The following is a 22561-nucleotide window of genomic DNA, read 5'->3' as shown; positions in this document are numbered from 1 at the left end:
TGGAAGGTGAGAAAGGTGAAGAGGAGCTTTATTGAGTGGTAGAGCTCAGAGGAGACTCACAGTGCTCCTCTCTGCAGCTGGTCGTCCCTGCGTCTGCTCAGCTCTCAGCAGAGAGGAAACAACAAAGTAGGTAGCTTATTTCCACAGGCAGGTCATCCCATCAAGTGCTCAAGTCTGGCTGAGTCTGGAGTTTTTATGGGCTTCAGAGGGAGGAAGTGCATGCTGATTGGTTCATGGGTGGTCATGGGCAGGTCTAGAAAAAGCACCATAAGTTCCCACTCCAGTTTGCAGGACTGACAGCCTGGTCCCCAGGCTTCAGGCCTTCCCCAGCTTAAAGTTGGGGCCTCACCAGGGACCTTCGCCCTCTACTCCAGAGCCTGTCTGCCTGCTGCCACTGTTCATGATGCCCAGGCCGTTTGTACAGAGGGGTGCCTGCAGGCCAGTGCTAAGCTGCCCTCAGCCCCACTCAGCCTCCCTCCCATGTTCATTGGCATTCTAAGTGTGGAAGGGGTCAAGGCAGCAGGGGGATAGTATGTCAGTGTTGCCCTGAGTGTGTGCATACCTGGCTGGGTTGCAACTGTGCCTGGGCTTGGCCTCAACTTTGCTCTGAGATTGGAGCAGGCACTGGGAGTGTGGAGAGGCCAGGCAGTGGGAGCAGGCACTTCTGAGCCTGAAGGGGCAGCAGGCGGCTTCCTGGGCCCTTGAGAGTGCAGATATGCCCAGGTCTGCAGCTGCAGCTTGGGTGGCTGCAGTGGCACCCAGAAGGTCAGGGCTCCTGCCTTCTGCCAGCCCTCACCAGCTCTGTGGAGTTCAAAGCCCAGCCATACCTCCCCTTTTGCAGCCAGCTTCTCCACAGCAGCCACTCCAGATGGGCCATTGCTACCATCAATAGTGTGTATGGTCAATCCAGATATTACTGAAGATATTTTCTTGTTTGTTTTTAGAGGCAGGTTCTGGCTCTGTTACCCAGGCTGCAATGCAGTGATGCAAACATGGCTCACTGCAGCCTCAGCCTCTTCGGCTCAGGCAATCCTCCTGCTTAGCATCCTAAGTAGCTGGGATAGCAGGTGTGTGCTACCATGCCTGGCTAATTTCTTTTTTATTTTTTGTAGAGATGGGATCTCTAGGTTGCCCAGGCTAGTCTCAAACTCCTGGTCTCAAGTGATCTTCCCATCTTGGTCTCCCAAGTCATTGGGATTACAGGCATGAGCCACCACGCCCAATCTAACTAAAGATTTTTGAAAGCATTTTTTTATGATTGTAGTAAGAGAACCAACAAAATAATCAAAATCATAATGAATAGAAATTCCCTTCCCTGTAAGCTTTCACTAGGTAAAGAATAGGAAGAACAGATGGATCATATAGGTCCTGCTTCTAAAACAGTTAAGCTGTTATATTGTAAGCTATTGTATTTGTGAGTAACTTGAGGTTAGGAGCCAAATATTTTATATTTACATCTCAGTGCTTGGCAATGCACATAGTGGGTGATCAGCAATATTGGATTAAATAATTGAGAATCCAGATTCTCTTATAATTCTTTCACAGACTGGCATACAAAAGGGAGCCTGAGATTTAACATGCAGTGTTTGGAATGGGGACTTGTTTTTATCCTGAGGTCAGAAACCTCCACAGCTGAGTACTTTGGATAATGAAAGTTCATTTTCTATATTTGCCCAGCTTGGGCTGGACACAGGCAAATGTCATACGATACGCATTTAAACATTCTTTTCTTTCCATTTTAAGCATTTGTGTTTACTGCAGCACATCTCAAAGATTCACAATATTTACTGTATATTTCTATGCTTTTAAGAAAAAAAGATGCAGCTTTCACAGGCAAGTTAATTTCAGCAGGCAGATCCTTTCCTGAAGCAAAAAAGGCTAGATATAAAAACAAACAAGAGGGAGAATACACTGTTTTAACAAATGGGTCCTTAGAGATGGATTTTGAAGCATGGATTTTGTTTCCCGATCTAGATTTTACCCTATCACTTCACAACACTGAGAGAAATCCTGAAATAAATCAGTAACATTTGTACAATTTTTAAGGCTGACAGTTTTATTTTTTTCCTGTTTTGTCTATTGCTGTAGCCAATGTAATTAGGTCATACCCATGTGAGAAGTTTATTGTACAAGAAAAATTTTGGATGTGTGTGTGTATTTTCAGGAAGATTTGTTTCTGCTAATGTGCATGATGTCCTTTGCACATGAAACTAATTCACTTATTATCATACACAATTTAGAATGTTATTATTGTTTCCAAAAAAAAAAAAACTCTAATTCAAGGGGAAACACATGTTTGTTTACTTTTCTATCATGGTTAGAGCAGTTACACTTAAAAGTATTTTTAGCAGATAAACCACTGATTTTAAAACGTATTTTTTAACAATACAGATTAGATGCCCAAGCAGGGATCATTTGAGTAGAAAGGGGAGAAAGGACTAAATCATAATAGTATTCCAGAAATGGCAGCAGAAATCAAATGCTAGCCTACATACCTTGAGCATTGCCCTCTAATTTCACTTTTATAAAAGTTGTTTGTAATTCTTAGTCCTGGGTATTTTCTAACAGACTTTTTATGATTATATCAACAGATGTAAGTTTCAGGCCCACAAGAAAATTATTGCTTCTACACTCCCAGAAATGTTAGGAACCGTGGGAGAATGCCGTTTTTCACAAAATGAAGCTAGTTATTCATGTTTTCTGAAAAATCTTGATGTTAACTCATTTTCTTCTTTAATAAGCTGAATGCCTTGCTTTTATTTTTATGTGTTAATTTAATAATTTTAGTAACTATTTAATTGAGATTCTTACTTGCTTCCGAAACATAAGCACCAGGATGAATAGACACAAGAGGCACAATTTAACATATTTTATTGGCTGAGCATAAAGGTCACAATTACCAAGCTTTATAGACACACCATTAGAAGTATACAATAGATCTTTTGTAGAGACCATGAAGGAGAGCCAGTGTCGGCAATGTCAGGAACAGCAATACAAATTTTGAGTTGCTGTCTGTGACAAAAGCAGAGCAATTGTCAAGAATTTGACTGGGTCGCAAAAGAATTTAAAGGGCCAGCAGCTCTTTAAGAATGCACGCATTAGCGTTAGCTTTATCCTTATGTAACATTTACTGTGAGGCAAGGCATGCCAAATATTAAGCAATCTACTGAATTCCTCTGAGTACCTACCCAGTGATTCTATTTTCAAATGAGATAAGTAGGTGAGATATACAAATGAAATCAGGAGGCTTGATTAATGCTGCTCTTCCAGAAATCTACAATGTGAATGGATCACTATTAGTACCCCAGTTTAAGCATTTTGCTAAGAAAAAAATGGAAATGAGTGCAATAGATGGGAAAATATGGTACTTTTTTGGAAGGAAAAAAGTTTCCTTTCTAAAACAAAATGTACATGGCTAATCAGATATACTTCTGCAATTCTGTTTTCATGTATTAATAGAGCTAGATTTCAGCTTCACTTAAGTTTTTACCAAGAGAAGAACTTGAGGGCATGGTATCTTGCACCTGTAATCCCAGCCCTGCGGGAGGCCAAGGTGGGCATATCTCATGAGCTCAGAAATTCAAGACCAGCCTGGGCAACATGGCAAAACACCATCTGTACAAAAAATAAAAATAGAAAACCAGCTGAGCATGGTGAAACATGCCCGTGGTACCAGCTACAGGGGAAACTAAGGTAGGAGTATCACTTGAGCCCAGGAGGCAGGTAGCACCACTGCTGGGATTGCACCACTGCACTCCAACTGAACTCCAGTCTGGGTGACAGAGCAAAACCTTGTCTCAAAAAAAAAAAAAACAAAGATTTGTTAGTGAGAGGTCAGTTTTCCTAAATTACATTGACTAAATTTTTTGTGACATTCAAAATTTGCCATGGTCGCTTGCTAGACTCCTAACATGTTCTGTAAATTATCAGCTTTTAGTAGAATTTGAAGAATGCTTGTGGAAAATCAGTGATGCTTTCAACCATTGGTATGGTTTAGTTCTGTGTCCCCACCCAAATCTCACCTTGGATTGTAATAATCCCCATGTGTCAAGGGCAGGACAAGATGGAAGTAGTTGGATCATAGGGGCAGTTTACCATGCTGTTCTCATGATAGTGAGTGTGTCTCATTAGATCTGATGGTTTCATATGCATCTAGCATTTCTCCTGCTTGCACTCATTCTCTTTCCTGCCTCTCTGTGAAGAGGTGTCTTCTGCCATAATTGTAAGTTTTCTGAGGCCTCCCCAGCTATGTGGAACTGAGTCAATTAAACCTCTTTTCTTTATAAATTACCCAGTCTCAGGTATTTCTTTATAGCAGTGTGAGAACAGACTAATACAGTAAATTGGTACCTCAGAGAGTAGGGTGCTGCTATAAAGCTATCCAAAAATGTGGAAGCGCCCTTGGAACTGGGTAATAGGCAGAGGTTGGAACAGTTTGGAGGGCTCAGAAGAAGACAGGAAAATGTGGAAAAGTGTGGAACTTCCTAGAGATTTGTTGAATAGCTTTGACCAAAATGCTGATAGTGATGAGGACAATGAAGTCCAGGCAGAGGTGGTCTCAGATACAGACAAGGAACTTGTTGGGAACTGGAGTAAAGGTGACCCTTGCTATGCTTTAAGAAAAAGACTGGTATCATTTTACCCCCTCCCTAGAAATCTGAAACTTTTGAACTTGAGAGAGTTAATTTAGATTATCTGGTGGAAGAAATTTCTAAGCAGCAAAGCATTCAAGACATGACAAAGCATAAAAGTTTGGAAAATTTGCAGCCTGACGATGCAGTAGAAAAGAAAAACCCATTTTCTGGGGAGAAATTCGAGCCACCTGCAGAAATTTGCATAAGTAATGAGGAGCCAAATGTTAATCGCCAAGACAATGGGGAAAATATCTCCAGGGCATGCTAGAGACCTTCACTGCAGCCCCTCCCATCACAGGCCCAGAGGCCTGTGAGAGAAAAATGGTATCCTGGACCTGGTCCAGGGCCTTCCTGCTGTGTGCCATGTGTCCTAGCTGCTCCAGTCATGACTAAAAGGGGCCAAGGTACATCTCAGGCTATTGCATCAGAGGGTGCAAGCCCCCAGCCTTGGCAGCTTCCACATGTTGCTGGTCCTGTGGGTATGCAGAAGGCAAGAATTGAGTTTGGGAACCTCTGCCTAGATTTCAGAGGGTGTATGGAAATGCCTGGACACCCAGGCAGAAGTTTGCTGCAGGGGTGGAGCCCTCATAAAGAACCTCTGGTAGGGCAGTGCAGAAGGGAAATTGGGGGTTGGAGCCCCCACACAGAGTCCCCACTGGGTCACTGCCTCAGTGAGAAGAGACCCACCATCTTCTAGATCCCAGAATGGTTTATCCACAAATAGTATGCACCGTGCACCTGGAAAAGCCACAGACACGCAAAGCCAGCCTGTGAAAGCAGCTGGGAGGGGGTCTGTAATGTGCAAAGCCACAGAGGTGGAGCTGTCCAAGGCCGTGGGAACCCACCTCTTGCATCAGCATGAACCTGGATGTAAGACATAGAGTCAAAGATAATTTTGCAACTTTAAGGATTAATGACTGCCTTATTGGATTTTGGACTTGCATGGAGTCTGTAGCCCCTTTGTTTTGACCAATTAGTCACATTTGGAATGGGTGTATTTACGCAATGTCTGTATCCCCCTTGTATCTAGGAAGCAACTAACTTGCTTTTTGATTTTACAGGCTCAGAGGCGGAAGGGACTTGCCTTGTCTCAGATGAGACTTTGGAGTTGGACTTTTGGGTTAATGCTGGAATGAGTTAAGACTTTGGGGGATCGTTGGAAGGACATGATTGTGTTTTACAATGTGAGGACATGAGATTTGGGAGTGCCCAGGGGCGGAATGATATGGTTTGGCTCTGCGTTCTCCACATCTCACCTTGAATTGTAATAATCCCCACGTGTCAAGGGCAGGACCAGGTGGAAATAATTGGATCATGGAGGCAGTTTTCTCCATGCTGTTCTCATGATAATTAGTGAGTCTCATGAGATCTGATGGTTTTATAAGTGTCTGGCATTTCCCCTCCTTGCACTCATTGTTTCTCCTGCCACCCTATGAAGAGGTGCCTTCCACCATGATTATAAGTTTCTTGAGGCCTCCCCAGTCATGTGAAACTGAGTCAATTAAAGCTCTTTCTTTATAAATTACCCAGTCTTGGCTGGGCACAGTGGCTCACGCCTATAATCCCAGCACTTTGTGAGGCCAAGGTGAGTGGATCACATGAGGTCAGGAGTTCAAGACCAGCCTGGCCAACATAATGAAACTCTGTCTCTACTAAAAATATAAAAATTAGCCAGGTGTGGTGGCACACATCTGAGGTCCCAGCTACTCGGGAGACTGAGGCAGGAGAATCACTTGAACCCAGGAGGCAGAGGTGCAGTGAGCCGAGACTTGTGCCACTGCACTCCAGCCTGGGTGACAGAATGAAACTCCATCTCAAAAAAAAAAAAAAAGAAAAAAGAAAAGAAAAGAAAGAAAAACAAATTACCCGGTCTTGAGTATTTCTTCATAGCAGCATGAGAATGGACCAATACAACCATGCTTATTCTTCAGCTACGATAGCAGGACAGCCTTTGACATGCTGATGTTCTTTTTTTTTTTTTTTTTTTCAGGGACTTTATGTTTTCGTGGTTTATTTCATTTTACACAACCAAACGTGTTGCCCTATGAAGGCCAGTTACACTGTGGAAATGAATGGGCATCCTGGACCCAGCACAGCCTTTTTCACGCCCGGGAGTGGAATGCCTCCTGCTGGAGGGGAAATCAGCAAATCCACTCAGAATCTCATCAGTGCTATGGAGGAGGTGTCTGCCCTTGCCCTTTCATTCTGTCTCTGTCTCTGTCTGTTTGTCTCTCTCTCTCTGTGTGTCTGTCTGTCTGTCTCTCTCTGTCTGTCTCATTGACAGGCTCTCTACCTCGTAAAGAGTACAAGATGAATAACACTAGGTGATTTTTAAATCTTACATATTAACATCTTCTGACCTATGGTACTTGATTTCCTTACTGCAGCATCACACCCATTATCTAATTCTTTCTCTTCCTCACCCTGTGAGCTAGACTGACCAGCAGTTTGTATTTGGAAATCAGATAGAGTATAATTTGACATTTCTTTCTTCAAAATCTTTCTAATTTGACATGCCAGTGACTGGGTCTGCCAAGGAAATGGTTCTTAAGATGCTATTTTTCCTAAAAATACTTTCATAGCTCTCTTCCTCCACCGATTCCAACTCACTACCTCAATCCCAACAAACAGAGAAAAGAAATTAAGCCAAACCTCTTTTCAGTTTACGTACTAGAAAATATTTTAGAAAAAAAGCTCAGAAGAGTGCTTCTGCAGCACTACTGGAAAATCTAGTCAGGATTTCCTCTGTAAAAATCTACCTCCCACTGCTCTCTGCATTCTGTCCACATCATTTTTATTTGCTGTGCATGAATCCCATTGCCACCAGCTTGTCAGTAATGCTGCCCCTAGCACTGGGGCACTGCTCACATTTTAAAACATCCCTGAATTCCTCTGGCCAGGAGGAGATAGTAACAAAGGCCTCTAAAAATTTCTGCAGTGTCCAAGATGTGCTTGGTTACCATTTTTTTATGAGCTCGTATTGCCCTCTTTATATTAAGGAGCCAAGGAAAACAGTATTTGTGTTTACTTCCTGAAAAATGGCAGGAAATGAAGGTACATCTGTCTGAAAAGGTAACAGTTTATATTAATAGATAGATGGATGGAGAGATAGGTAGATAGATAGATCAATAGACTGAAAACTTACCTGTCCAGAGATAACTTTTGTCCTTCGTAGCAATATGGAAAGTAATTTTACTTATGTTAAGTTAAAATTAAGGTAAATATTAACAATTCAAGTACTATATATATTTTTAGTTTTAATGAGAAATTTTAATTTACAGAATTATTAACTAGTAACAGAAACAGAGTAGAAAGGTGGTTGTCAAGTGCTGGGGGTGAAAGAAATGAAGGATTTTGATCAAAGGATTTTGATGAAAATTTCAGTTATAAAATGAATTAGTTCAAGTACAGTTTTTAAAAATCAAGCTATATCTTTAGTATCCTTAAATTTTTGGAAATCTAGTATGATTTCTCTATCCCCAAAGTTCTTAAAATCGACTTATTTCATCACAGCAGGTCCAATGGAAACAGGGATTTTTTAGAATCAATAATTCAGAAATGAATCTTAAAATTTTTTTGAATGGTTGCTCAGTCTAGCATTTGTTTAGATCTGAACTGTCCAATACAATAACCATTAGCTGCATGTGGCTATTTAAATTTAAACTAAAATTAGGCAACATTAAAGAGTCAGTTTATCATTCACCCTCACCACATTTTAAGTGCTCAACAGCCACATGCGTTTGGTAGCTGCCATATTGGAGAACACAGATATAACACATTTGTATCACTGCAGAAAGTTTTATTGGACACTGCTGGTCTAGATGTTCAACTTCCGAGTGAAGTTTTTTAAGGTTCATCTTTTCCTCTCAAGTTCGTTTCTAAAGTTCTCAGATCGCTGTTCTCAGAAATGAAGTGTCTTTACCGTCTCTCAGAACACCCTATGCTGGTGGGCAGTAGCTGTTAACAGTCCAATTCTTGGGCCAGAGCCACCACTTGGGTGCTCATTTGGGAGTTGTGCAACAGCAGAGCCTGAAGTGTGCTCTGCATTCCTCACAGGCTTAGAATTGGCCTTCATTCAGCTGTCAGTGAGGTGCTGTCAGAGACATTCTAAAAAGCCATGCAGAGAAGGGAAAGTATAGGAAAGAAGGATTAAGGGGTTGTTTATCAGTAACCTAGAGGTATGTAAATACATTTAATCATTCCAGGATAGAGCTATCTTTTTAATCATTCAATCCAAAACAAGGAGGAATGCTATGAAAGTATTTTTCTCAATTTAGTATGTCCTTATAGATACCTTCTATATTTAAAATCCTGTGTGGCATTTTAGATAAAGGATTAGGAGGATTCGTCTCCATTTCTTATATTTTTTAACAGAGTTTTCTTTGTACACATCTTCCCAAAAAATGTATTTATTGGGTTAAAAATTAGTTTTCATTCCCCACACATGACAACATAGAAATCTACAAGTAATTCAAATAGAGACATTGTTTAGAATCACAGATTAAATTGTCTCAGGGAGAGACATAATTTTCTAAAGAATAAAGATAAAATTAAAGTTGTTTTGTTTTTGTTTTTGTTTTTTTAGTAGAGATAGGGTATCTCTCTGTCACCCAGGCTGGAGCATAGTGGCATGATCATAGCCCACTGCAGCCTCGAACTTCTGAACTCAAGTGAGTCTCCCACCTCAGCCTCCTGAGTAGCTGGGAATACAGGTGCACACCACCACACCCAGCTAATTTTTTACATTTTAAAATTGTTTGTAGATATGGAGGTCTCACCGTCTTGTCCAGGTGGGTCTCTAACTCCTGGAATCAAGCAATCCTCCCACCAAAATCTAAGGCCAGGCATGGTGGTTCACACCTGTAATCATAGCACTTTGAGAAGTTGAGGCAGGATCTCTTGAGCCCAGGAATTTGAGACCAGCCTGAGCAATGTAGTGAGACTCCATCTCTACAAAAAAAAATATATATATAAGTAAGTAAAGGTCTAGTTTCAAAACAGTGCCACCACCCTTTAACAAGGTCTTTGTAAGGAAAGGCAGAGATCAGTTGTTCATATGGGTTTCATAGTGAATGTGTATGCATTCATATTATGATTTTTTTTTCCCCCATCCCAATCCAAAAAGGTGCCACCTGACTGGGAGAGAGCATCCTTCCAACAGGCCAGTCAGGCCAGCCCTGATTTAAAGCCAAGTCCACAAAATGGAGCCACGTTCCCATCCTCTGGAGGATATGGCCAGGGGTCACTGATAGCTGATGAGGAGTCCCAGGAGTTTGATGATTTGATATTTGCATTGAAAACTGGTATGTATGAACCCATGAACCACATTACAAGTAGGCACTCTTGCTATGTTACAATTTATATTTTCTTCCCATGAAGTTGCAAAGTACTCAGTCACCCTTAGCACATCCTGATTCTCATGACCCATTCCTAATCCCGGGAAAACTCTAGGATATTTTGTTCTTGGCACAAAATATAAGACAACCTAAAAATAATTTACAACTTGCTTTCAAAAAAGGCATACTCTAGCTAAATGTAAATATCCCTGTCCTGGAATCTTGCTAGAACACGAAGATACTATTAAGTTTGCTATAGACAGTCGATAGGGATCTCACTGAGGGAGTTTTGCCTCTGGCCTGCCAAAGAGACCTTCTTATGGAGTGCCTTTGAAGCAGAAACTTTCAAAGGCAACATAATGAGCATGGTATAGTTCTATAATTTCCAAGGGCTATCACATACAATAATTCTTTGACCCTCCTATATATTCAGTCCCACTCAACTTTGAGACCCCAGTGAATAGTTCTTACAGAATGAGAGGAAAACAGTCCTAAAGGTCCCAACTCATCAGCATATGATGCGAGAAACAGGCTAAGGCAATAAAAGACCACAAAACCGCCTGATTAAAGGTCACACGCTCCTGGGTGAAACAGTTAGTGGATATCATTCTTTCCTGTGTGTCTAAATGATAGCTGCATTCATAATAGAAATATAATGGATATTTTATTGGGGAAATTCTATTTTGAACATTAAAAGAAAACCATAAAGTAATTTGAGTTGTTTTCAAATCAAATATGCAGTTTAAAAATTGCTTTTCCTCAGAAAAATTTTGAACTGACACCTATAAAAATCCCAGTGCATTTTAATTTCAAGATATCCACATGAGCAAGAAGATATGTCCATGCCCTGTTGAAGTTATTGAAATATTTATTGGGAAGTGCATTTTACTATCTTATAGTTTTATTGTTTGGCTCTAAAGTATATTGCTTTGCTAAAACATTTTTCTTCATTATTTTGAAGTTAAAAGTTTACATTATATCTTGAAAATACTCCAAAATGCCTAAGAATAACAGCATATTTTCACGTATCGTATTTTACAACCTTCCCAAGGTTACATAGTTAAGAAATAGCAGCAGTGCGAAGCAGCAGAAGCAGGCCACCTGACCCTGAGACCATGCTCTCAGTCACTGTGCCACAACCACCTTGCGAGTGCTTTGTTAAGAATGGCAAATCCGATCTGTATTAGTCCATTCTCACACTGCTATGAAGAAATACCAGAGACTGGGCAATTTATAAAGGAAAGAGGTTTAATTGACTCACATGGCTGGGGAGGCTTCAGGAAACGTACAATCATGGCGGAAGGCAAAGGAGAAGCAGGCACCTTCTTCACGGTGGCAGGACAGAGTGAGTGCAAGCAGGGGAAATGCCAGACACTTGTAAAACCATCAGATCTTGTGAGACTCACTCACTATCACAAGAATAGCATAGGGTAAACCGCCCCCATGATCCAATTGCCTCCACCTGGTCCTGCCATCCACAGGTGGAGAATATGGGGCTAGAATTACAATTATAATTGAATTGTACAATTACAATTGAATCTTACAGTTCAAGATGAGATTTTGGGTGGGGACACAGCCAAATCATATCACTATAGAAAGGAATAAGAACTCAACCCTACACTCACATTAGTGCTTAGAATAACCTTTGCTAGATATTGTTGAATGCTGAGTGAGTGGATGAATTTGAACAATGAAGCTTAGAGTTTGCTAGGAAAAATAGGCATTCACACAAACATGAAATAAGAAAGAATAAAGTAATGGAGAGAGTTATAAATGACAGAGGAGATGAAGAGGTAACAAAAAATTCTCTATTAATTCTTGAAGGATGTATAGGTTTTAAGCAAGTAAAGAATGGAGGAAAGGGCATTAGGAACTGAGAGAATAGAATTAGCAGGAGCCCAGAGGCTTAACGGCATGTGTCCTCTTTTAGAACCTGTGCTGCTGTGGCAGGGGCAGAGAGTAAGAGAAGCCAGGCAGCAGAAGGCAGGCCTGACAGGTAGCTTGCCGGCACCATCGATTGTCTACTAGAGTTCCCCAGCTGGGTTTCAGCAAATACCTGCCCTTAGCTATTCATAGTCATTCCTCAATGGGAGGATCCCTGACCCAGTGTATTTGAGAAATTGCAGAGATTCACAATTCACATTAGCATTTTAGCAGCTCTGAAATGTTCTAGACAAAGGAAACCCATTTTGCTTAATTTAACCTGGTCTTTCCAGAACACTAGCAATACATTCATTTTGGGGAAGCAGAACACTCACTGATACTTTGTGTAATATTAAAATGCTATTTGGATGCCATGGTAAGGAGTGAGACTTTTATAGAGCATAGTGAGCCATGTAGGCTTTGGAGGAAAGGAATGGCATGTTCCTATTGGTTTTGAGGCAAAATAACTCTTATGAAAGTATGAAGAAATAAATTTACAAGCAACATCACAAAGGCTGGGAGGTTATTACAGTGTTCCAAAAGAATGAGGTTAAGGCCTCAAATCTAGAGAGTGGAAATAAAAATGAGAAGATGAGCTTCCCAACAAGAGGAATGCTGAGGAAAAACTGAGGGACAATCTTCCAAAGCTCATGCTTCTCATCATGATGGCTGACTGAAGGAAAAGTATATAGAGCATTTGTTTGTTTATGCTAATAAACAAATAGATTTGGTTTAGCAAACATGCAGGAGAAAACTGTTAAGTTCAGATGTGGACATCAGGCCTGGTGGCTCCTAAATATTCAGGTTTGGATCTTAAGTGAGGGACCAGGGTAAAAGGGAATGATCTGAAATGCATCAGCACAGAGACTATATTTGAAGCTATGAAGATGAAAAAGGTTGATCTGGGAGAATGGAAGGAGAGAGAAGAGAAGAAAGGAAAAGAGATGAGGAAGTCAGGGGAGAAGAAGGAAGGGAAACAAGAATATTATAGAAAATACCAACATTGAAAGAGTGAATTAGAAGACAGTCTCACAAAGAAGCTGTAGCAAGTTCAGAAAGAAAACCAAAGAGGAAGGAGTTTCAGGAAGGAAGAAATGATTGGCTGGATAAAACGTTCCTTAAAGTCGGGGCTGAAAAGGGACTTTCAGACTACAAGTAGTTCTCAGGGCAGATTATGTCCTCACTGCTACAGTGTCATCAGTTGTTGAAGTTATGACACCGGAAACATAAAGTGAATTCTTGGAACATAATTAAATTAGATCTATATTACATTACATCTTATATTTATATAACAACTATGAAGTGCATTCGGTTCTAGAATGTAAGGAATGTCTTGCTTACTTATAGATTTGGTTCAGCATTCCTTTAGAGTTCCCTGAACTCACTAGGAAATAAATACTTTAAAAGACCAAAATAACAATCTCTAACACTTGGTTCCCTATATTCTTAGAAAAAGTACCGTAGTAATCAAGTATCAGCCACTGGACACTTTCCCTCCTAGAATATGGTCAAATAAAGGATCAGTCTACATGCCATTCTGTCTACAGCAGTTATAATTGACTCATAAGGCCAGATTCAGCCCAACAAAGTGCTGTGCTTGATCCATATAACATCTTAACATTTTTTGAGCCAATATTAAAAATTTAGAGCTATTTTCCAAAAATGTAGAATTTCTAGAAAAATCTAGCAACAGAGTCTTTGAAGTCGAGCACAGCACTGCTTGCTTGGAACTGAGTAGTAGCAGCCCCTTTGGACATGAGCTCTTCCATTTTCTAGTGTCTACTAGGCCCATGTCACTGGTTTATGCAAACATCCTTGGCCACTAGGACATTTGAGTTTGCAAACCTTGATCTATCTCAGGTCCACCTTCACTATGGCCTACTCCAAGTCAAGTACTGAAACAGTGGGTCTTCCATGTCTCTTTCATTTGAAACAACTTGTCAAAGCTATGGAGCCTTTTGCATATGTTTAAAAAGTTTTTCATAATCAGTTTAAATAGTATCAAATAATGTAATTTCCACTGTATCATACATTTTGGTGTTTGAAAACAAAAATTTTACATTATTTTTTTAAACTAACCCAAAGGCTCTTTGCTAACTACCTTAGCAATGTAATACCTAGTTATTCATTTTTTAAATATATGAACAGGCTTTTTTTTATAATTGGAAATTTGACATCTCTTTCTTTTCTCCTTGAACTTTTTATTTCCATTCTACTTTCTCCATGGAATTTTATCCTACTATAATATGTTTCATACTTACAATTCATTTTACTCATATTTCTCTCCAACAGAACATGTTTTTAAATTAGAACTTAATTTTTTTCTGTGGCCATGAGACTCTAAAGTGTTCAAAATTTCTTTTATACTGTGACCATCACAATTATTCCTAGTGTACAGCTCAACAAATCAACATGAGTAACAGAAACATCTGTTTTGGTAAATGATTGTCAAAAATGAAAAAGACTAATCAGAATAATAGATATGGAAATTCAAGATCTGGGAATGTATTCCTTTAAAGCTGTCCTTCCCATACCACCTTGTACTCCTTGAAAAGGCATCATGTACCACAAGTTAAAGGAATCCCAGCCTGAAGACTTCTACTGCAGGTGCTTTACATCCTGCAGAGGCATTGACCTGGAGTGATGTGCAGCATTAGATTATGAGGAGGGGCCGCCAGCTCCCACATTGACCCCTGACTTTAGCCAAATCGTTAACCACCTCTTCTCACCTATAAAAATCCTACATTGCAAAGATTTCCATATTCTCAAATAACAGTTTCTACCATGTATCTGATAATTTTCTACTTGAGATTATGTGACAGTGAGCCACCAATTTCTGCCCATGTCCTAGGCTTTCTGGCACGCCTCCAATCTCTCCTTACATCTGCAGCCAACCTTAGAGAACACTGTAAATTGAAGGCAAAATGGGCCTTTGGCATTCAACAGCCATTCTTTTTAACCTCCTCCTTTCTTAGCTATAGCATCATTCGTAATAAAGTTTTCTATAAACAGGTAAAAGATAAAAGCTTTTTCTGTGGTTTTTACATCTTAGTAGAAAACTCTTAAAAACCAAAACTACAAGGTGGAAAAAAGTTCATTTTTAATTGTGGGACTTCAGGCACTGTGGTAGTATCAGATGAAAAGTGATTTGTCTATCCTTCTCAAATTGTACCACCTGTTAATCAGGTTTGTTCTATGTACTTCCCTTACCCTAATATCCTGCACTAAAATATGTGTCGGAGAGTATGTAAGAATCAAGACAGAGGTTAATAAGTCACAAATGAGCAAGTAGGTCACAAGAATAGGAAGCATGGTCCATCCAATGCAAATTCCACATAGAAGCAGGAAGGGTGGCCAGATGAACATGTAGAAATAAGAATCTGGCCTAGTCCTGGGCCAGAGTTTATGTTCTGAAAAACCGGGATTCATCTCAGTATCCCTGGATATGTAACAGTGCTGAGTATCTCAGTTGATGCTCCATATTAGATGGATGGATGGATGGATGGGATTCAGGAAGAGTGACTAGGCCTCTCAATAGCCACCGATACTATTTCCTGTGCCCTTTTAATCTCCCCTTAGAATTCATCATCTTTCAGTTAGGAATAATGTTCAGATATTCAAGCACATACTAAAATGCTTGTATTAATTCAGTAGGTAGAATGCCTTTACTGAGTGCAATAGAGAGAATTTAATGTCAGAATGCCATAATAAGGGGCAAGCAGGAGAGCTAACACTCTTTAGCTAAGACATTCTCTTTTTAATTGTTAAGATTAACCGTGAGAAAAACTATATCTCTAAAAGAGAAAGCTTAAGTAGTCAGTTTCCAGATTAAAAAACATCATCACTTCTTTACAAGCATTTACAAATGTGTCAGCAGACTCCAAATTCATGTTTAACAGCTGCAAATAAATTCTGATGTGAGCAAGACAATGTTTTTGAAGCCACTGTGTTAGTGCATACTTAGTTGCATACTTCAAACTTATATTAAAGGCAAGTATATTAAAACGGTTTGATCTAAAGTAGAAGCCCTGTCCCATAAACCAGTCATGGACTTCTTTTTCAATCTAATTTTAGCCATATTACATTTTTAAAAATTTAGAAAAAAACACTATTGACATTTCTAATTTTTAAGTTAAAATATTTGACTTTCTATGAGAAATCCACATTTCATTCTAAAAAAAAGATGACATAAGATCAGGAGATCAAGACCATCCTGGCTAACATGGTGAAACTCCGTCTCTACTAAAAATACAAAAAAATTAGCCGGACGTGGTGGCGGGCACCTGTAGTCCCAGCTACTCGGAGGCTGAGGCGGGAGAATGGCGTGAACCCGGGAGGTGGAGCTTGCAGTGAGCTGAGATCCGGCCACTGCACTCCAGCCTGGGTGACACAGCGAGACTCCGTCTCAAAAAAAAAAAAAAAAAAAAAAAAGATGACATAATGTCTTTCAATTATTTGTTCTTGAAGTACATCAGCACTTACACAGGCAAGTGAGACACTGAGTTCTAGACTAGTGGTATCCTGATTATTAGTTTTTTGTTTGTTTGTTTGTTTGTTTGTTTTAAATAGAGCTGTCTAATGTATCATCAGTGTCCCCAAGACTTTAGGAGAGTGGGAACAGTCACCCTGGGACAGCCTCCATTTTAGGGAAGAGGAGAAAGTTCCAAGCAAACTAGAACAGAGACTCAGGGTGAGGGTAGGATGGAAAGGAATGTCTCTACATTCTTAACAAGGTGTGCCTTGAGTACTGGCATTTCTGTGTTGATCCCAAGTTGACAAGATTCCTGAAAATGTCAAGCTTAGAACATATTGGGCTTAGAAAGGAGTCTTTCTTCAGCGGGGGCTTCTCCCAGAATGACTAACCTGATTCCCCACCATCCCCAGCCCCCTGGCTTCCTGGTGTTATCCCAGGCCGATGACATCAATGTCATGGTAAACATTTCCCTATCGGAAACCTAGACATAATTTATTTTTCAGTTAGAAGAAAATAGATGACAAGTCCTTGAACACAAATGAAAACATTCAGAATCAAGGCCCAAAATACTCAAACTTCTCCAAGAACTCATCAATAAATTTCTCTTTGCAAGATATCACATCAAACCACAATGACTTATTTAACTTCAAGAAATTCTGCAGCCCAGTGTAGTAAACAAAGTTAGGTGAGAATCAAAATGGAAAAGTGGAATTTTGAAAGATTTTGATTTTTTTCCTCAGAAAAAGATGGAAGGGGTATGGTCTTTGGATCATTGTCACATTGATGTGGGCCACTCAACTAGCACCTCTCATCCTCACTCAGTCCCTGCATCTATAAAACAGGACTGATAGTCACCCTATCCTAACCAAAGTATATTAAAATGTTAAGAAAAGGTGAAGCTCATGGTGAATGTAAATTATTAGTTTTAGTTCCTTTATGATTGCCTGGTCTGTTGACCAAAGGAAAGTGTCCCTGTTATCTCAGTCGCTGGATTTTTCTTAAACTTTTGGTTTTAAATTTAAGCATGGAAACACTTTTCAGAAAATCAGGATACTTACTGCAAACTACCCACCTATATCATTTAATGAATTGCAAAGAGATGGGAGACCTGGTTTGTGCTCCCAGGTCTCGGCTTGTTACACTTGTGTGTAATATATGCCTTTTCTGAGTCTCAGTGAGGGATGAGAATTTGAATATTTGTGCATTTCTTTGAACTGGGAAGAAACTGCAAAGGATGATGAGGTGGGTCAGGTACATGTGGTGACTCAAGAGGAGTCTAGAACTTGCTTACATATCTTGAGTTGCTAAACAAGCTCAGCATGCTTTCAATAAGGCAGAGCTTGTCTTTCTAGTGTGCTTTGTCCCAGGTGTCATCACACGCTTTATGATGTATTCCTAGTGGGATCTAGAGCAGGCAGACACTGAAATCACTGGGAGTTGGTACTAGTTAAATGATTTGGCCTTAGTCTTCCCTGAGGCTAATCATGGGGTCCTCTCTGTTCCTCCCTAGTGCTTCCATATTTAGCTCTTCCTTGCTACAGGCTCCAGGGCCTTAGTAACCTCCTTATAGAATGGCCACTATCTTACAATTCACTGAGGTACTTCCAAATAACACAGTTCTCCTGTTCCCAGCAGAGAAACATGGGCCATTTGTCCTTCGAAGTCCTGGAAGTAGACACAAATGTTACCTTCGGGGGCCAAGCATTATTTATGGTATTACATAAATGATTGAAGAGGGCTGGGTGAAAACAGAGATAAACTGAAGGACTGCCTGGTCCATGGGTTTTTTTGTTGTTGTTTTTTGTTTGTTTTGTAATGCAGAAATGCAGGCCCAGTGTTGCCTGATCTTCTGGTTGTCTTTTGGTTTTGTTTTGTTTTTTTGTTTGTTTTTGTTTTTGTTTTTTCAAGAGAAACCAGAAATCTGATTTTTTTATGCGAAATTGTTAAATTTTAGCAACTTACTGAATTTTTTTTTTTTTTTTTTTGAGACGGAGTCTCGCTCTGTCGTCCAGGCTGGAGTGCAGTGGCGCGATCTCGGCTCACTGCAAGCTCCGCCTCCCGGGTTCACGCCATTCGCCTGCCTCAGCCTCCCGAGTATCTGGGACTACAGGCGCCCGCCACCTCGCCCGGCTAATTTTTTGTATTTTTAGTAGAGACGGGGTTTCACCGTGTTAGCCAGGATGGTCTCGACCTCCTGACCTCATGATCCGCCCGCCTCGGCCTCCCAAAGTGCTGGGATTACAGGCTTGAGCCACCGCGCCCAGCCAAGCAACTTACTAAATTTTTAAAAATACATTGTCATTGGCAATATTCTGGTTCTTGAAGAAAAGAGTTTATGGGTGTTAAGCATTTTACTTTATGGCTTATGTATACATTATAGATAGGAGTATTATTAAATTTATCATCAAAACCTGGGCAATGTGAGAGAATAAAGGGGACGTGATTAATGATTCTGTCAGGGACGAGAACTTTTCACATTTTATGTCCTCCAGCTCCCTATTTTAATAAAATGGAAAAATAAGTATCTGTAAAAAGTATAGAGATGGGCCTTGATGGACAGGCAGGAAGACACTCAGGCTGGAATTAACATGTTGCATTCAGGGCATCAGGAGACCTGATCAGTTTCAGAGAAAGCTCTCCAAAAGGCAGTGGTTGGGATACATCTATTTGATAGGCTAGAGACAGATTAAGGACTGATTTGAAAGCCAAAGCAGAAGGTTCCCAACTCAGTGCAACTGGCAATAGGAACTAACATTTGTTCTTGAGAAGGAGAGGGCAGCGGAATACAGAACAGACCAGAGGAACAGAACAGGAGATGAGATGGAACAGGCAGGTTCACAACTTAGGATGCAGAGCACAGTTTATTACTACATTCAGCAGACATTTACTGAACACCTGCAGTGTGCTGAGCACTGTCCTATGAGCTAGGAGACAAAGATAGGAAGGACATAATCCAGTGGGGGAGTCAGAAATTTTAAAAAGAGAATCATCCTGTTTCAAGGGGTAGCAGAGTTGATACTGGTAGGAAGAGTGGAGGCAGCCACATGAAGGAGGTGGGAAGTGAGAAGAGCACCCCAGGCAGAGGTGCCAATATAAGAACGTGGTATGAAAAGGCAGTGACCTGCTGCTCCATGTCCTGAGCTTGGAAACCCTAGTGAGACATTAGGAGAGAATGCAGGCAAGAGGATCCTGCAGGCCTTGAGGCAGGGCAGAAGACAAGGCCACCAGAAATGATGCAGCAGGAGGAAATGTATGAGAACGCCGAAGAGGTCTAGAAAGAGCCAGCAGATCAGAGGATGAGATGGGCAAATACCATGTCACAGAAGCAAAAGGAGGAAGTGGAGTTTCAACAGTGGCCTTTAACAGAGAGAGTGCGAAGGTCAGAGACCCAGAAGAAGAAGGGCTTGGCTAGAAGGTCACTAGTAGGCTCTGGCTTCCATTTCCAGATAGGCTAAGATTAAGCTAATTCACCATTTTCCCACAACTGTCAACTCTGCAGAATTGCCTTTTCTTCATCTCAGAAAGGGAAATCCCAGCTGCCTAAGCAACCGGCTTTTCACTTTCCTCCTTGTTTGCAGAGTCTAGTGGGGCTGGCCCTGGTAACCTCTGGTGATTCATCCAGCACACCCTATGACCACATCCCCATTGTGTGTGTGTAGAGAGAGGATGAGAGTTAATGTGTTCCTCTGAACTGTATTACAAAAGAAAAGAACATTGTTCTCTAGAAATATGAAAGAAAAAGAAAAGAACAAGGTGTTACTCTAGCATAGTTTTAAGTTTTCTCAATTATCTGAGTTGTAAAAAACAAAACAAAACAAAAAAACAAAACAAAGTAGCAAATAGTGGAGCTTCCTCAAAACAGATTCTGAGCACTGTCAGTAGTTAACTGCTGTGGTGGAATTCCTGTGTGGATCTATTTTGGCACTGTGTTATGTAATTATTTTTATCTTAGGATCAGATATGAATCAGAGCCAATGTCTTCAGGGCACTGGTGTGACTCCAGGTGTTCTCACATACCTGTCTTTCTTCTCAGATCACTGCCCAACACTGAATCTCAAGTGATGGACCTCAGTGCATATGAGCTCGGGGCCTATATGTTTTGTAACAGCAAATCCTACCCCACTGGTGAAAAAGTCTAATAACCTGACTGGTTTTCTATTTGGATGAGACCCCAGTTGAGAGATTATATTCTGGTAATAGGTTACACCTGTCCACCACGTGGAAACAAACAATAAAGATTGAGAACCCAAATGTGTGTCTTTAGAAATTAATCTGTACATTTTAAAAAACTATCAAAGGAAACGTAAAAGATAGTTTCATAATTGTTAGGTATTAATAATATCTATTCTAAATGTATAGCTTATTTTTTACTAATATAATAGAAATAAAAAGAATTGGACCTAATATAAATTGATTCTTAAGAATTCACTGCATTAATAGTTCGGATTTTTGTGTTCATTCTATTTCTGTGGCAGGTGCTGGTCTCAGTGTCAGTGACAATGAATCTGGTCAAGGCAGCCAGGAGGGGGGCACCTTGACTGACTCTCAGATCGTGGAGCTCAGGAGGATACCCATCGCCGACACTCACCTCTAGCACCTCACTAACCATTTGACTGAGCCCATTTTCATATTTGTATCAGCTTTTGTGCTAAAACTCTCTAAGTACATCCACCTGTGTAATAGGACCCTGTGAATTGTACTGGATGATTAACACAAAAGTGATTGTTGTATTTGGAGTATAAATTACTGATTGTGTGTGACCTGAAAATTCACTGCTATAAGAAAGATGGAGTCAGTTTGTATCAGTTAATAGGATGTTCATATTCCGAGAATGTTAGTTGTTTTTTTAAATCATCCTATATGGCTAACATTGTTTAATGAAAGTAATGCTCAATAAAGCAATAGAACCTATTTGGTATCATCCAGCTTCATTATTCATAAAGAAACATTGTACATAGGCAAAAAAAGCTAACTCTATATGTAGATGATGACAGGCACCCTGTGCCATCTTGCATGAATCCAAGTGATCCAGATTCAAGACTTCACTGCAGCTAGAAGACTTTAATTCCTGAAAAATGTAAACTGGTCTGTCTGTTGATGATCCTGCACCTAAATGTTGATGGGATTACTGAATTTGGCCTAGTCTTTCAACAGTATGTATTTCTGCTCATTATAAAATTAGGGATCTGAACATTTCTCAGAATGAATGTTCTGTCCCCAGTTAAAAATAACTCCATCAAACATTTTTTCATGCAGTTAAGAAGAGGATCTTTCAAACAATACAGAGTTTGTTTTAGAGAAACATTTCTCGGTTTAGATTTTTCAGTCTTTCTTTGTCTTGGAATGAGACATCAGAAAGTCTATCCCGGAACAAACGCTGTGGTGTTTGTGATGATTTCATTAACTGTGGTTCCAGAAGAATCATCAGGAACAGAACAAGTTTGTCCTGAGGAAGCCATTTTGATTTTTTATTTTGGAATTCTTAAATATGTTTGAGAAAATCAGTATCATCTCAAGAAAGGTTAAAAAGATTAGTTAAGAGAAAATTTTGTTCTGCTAATAATTTGCCTTAGAGCCATAATTAAAAGATCCAAGTGCTTTTTCGTCGCTACTAAGGGTGGCTTTATTTGTTATAAAGTCTGAGGTGGCATTATTTATCTTGATAAATTATAAAATGTCTCCTTTTCCTGTGAGTCCTCCCCTTCCCCTACCCCATTCATCTTATATTGAGTTTTGATAAGTAGACTGTCACTGTAAGTAGAAAACGAAGAGTCAGGAGCAGTGGCTTATGCCTGCAATCCCAGCACTTTGGGAGGCCAAGGCGGGAGGATCCCTTGAGTCCAGGAGTTCAAAACTAGCCTGGGTGACATGGCAAAACTCTGTCTGTACAAAAAAAAAAAAAAAAAAATACATTAGACATCTAATTATCTAACAAAGGCAACTGTTGATAGCTCTTTTCTTTTCTATATAGTGCCAAAATTTGAGAAAACCTGACCAAAAAAAAGGGTTGCTGGGTTTCTATTGCTATTCAAATTGCCATCTTGATAAATCAAAAGGGCTACCTGCCACTGTTCAGCTTGATTCTTTTAAATATTGGAAGGAAAACCCAAGGTTTTACAAGCCACAGTGCTAAAAACAAATGAGATTCATATGCCAATAGCAACAATAGTTTGCCATTCTGTTTCCTCCAAATG

The 22561-nt window shown here is 40.1% G+C and overlaps 1 protein-coding gene across 1 annotated transcript in view; it reads left to right on the top strand.

Annotated features, from left to right (window-relative positions):
- Positions 1 to 21500, top strand: part of ADGRV1 (adhesion G protein-coupled receptor V1) — a 611804-nt gene extending 590304 nt beyond the window's left edge. The window contains exons 88-90 of the mRNA XM_030927972.1: positions 6625 to 6816; positions 9760 to 9937; positions 20843 to 21500. Coding sequence (XP_030783832.1) covers positions 6625 to 6816; positions 9760 to 9937; positions 20843 to 20961 — 489 coding nt within the window. The 3' untranslated portion in view covers positions 20962 to 21500. The remainder of the gene's footprint in view (positions 1 to 6624; positions 6817 to 9759; positions 9938 to 20842) is intronic.
- Positions 21501 to 22561: the final 1061 nt, after the last annotated feature.

This window comes from Rhinopithecus roxellana, chromosome 3 (assembly GCF_007565055.1).
Source record: "Rhinopithecus roxellana isolate Shanxi Qingling chromosome 3, ASM756505v1, whole genome shotgun sequence".
Classification (NCBI taxonomy): Eukaryota; Metazoa; Chordata; class Mammalia; order Primates; family Cercopithecidae; genus Rhinopithecus; species Rhinopithecus roxellana.
The sequence above is the reverse complement of the archived record's forward strand: the minus strand, read 5'-3'. Positions and strand labels throughout refer to the sequence as shown.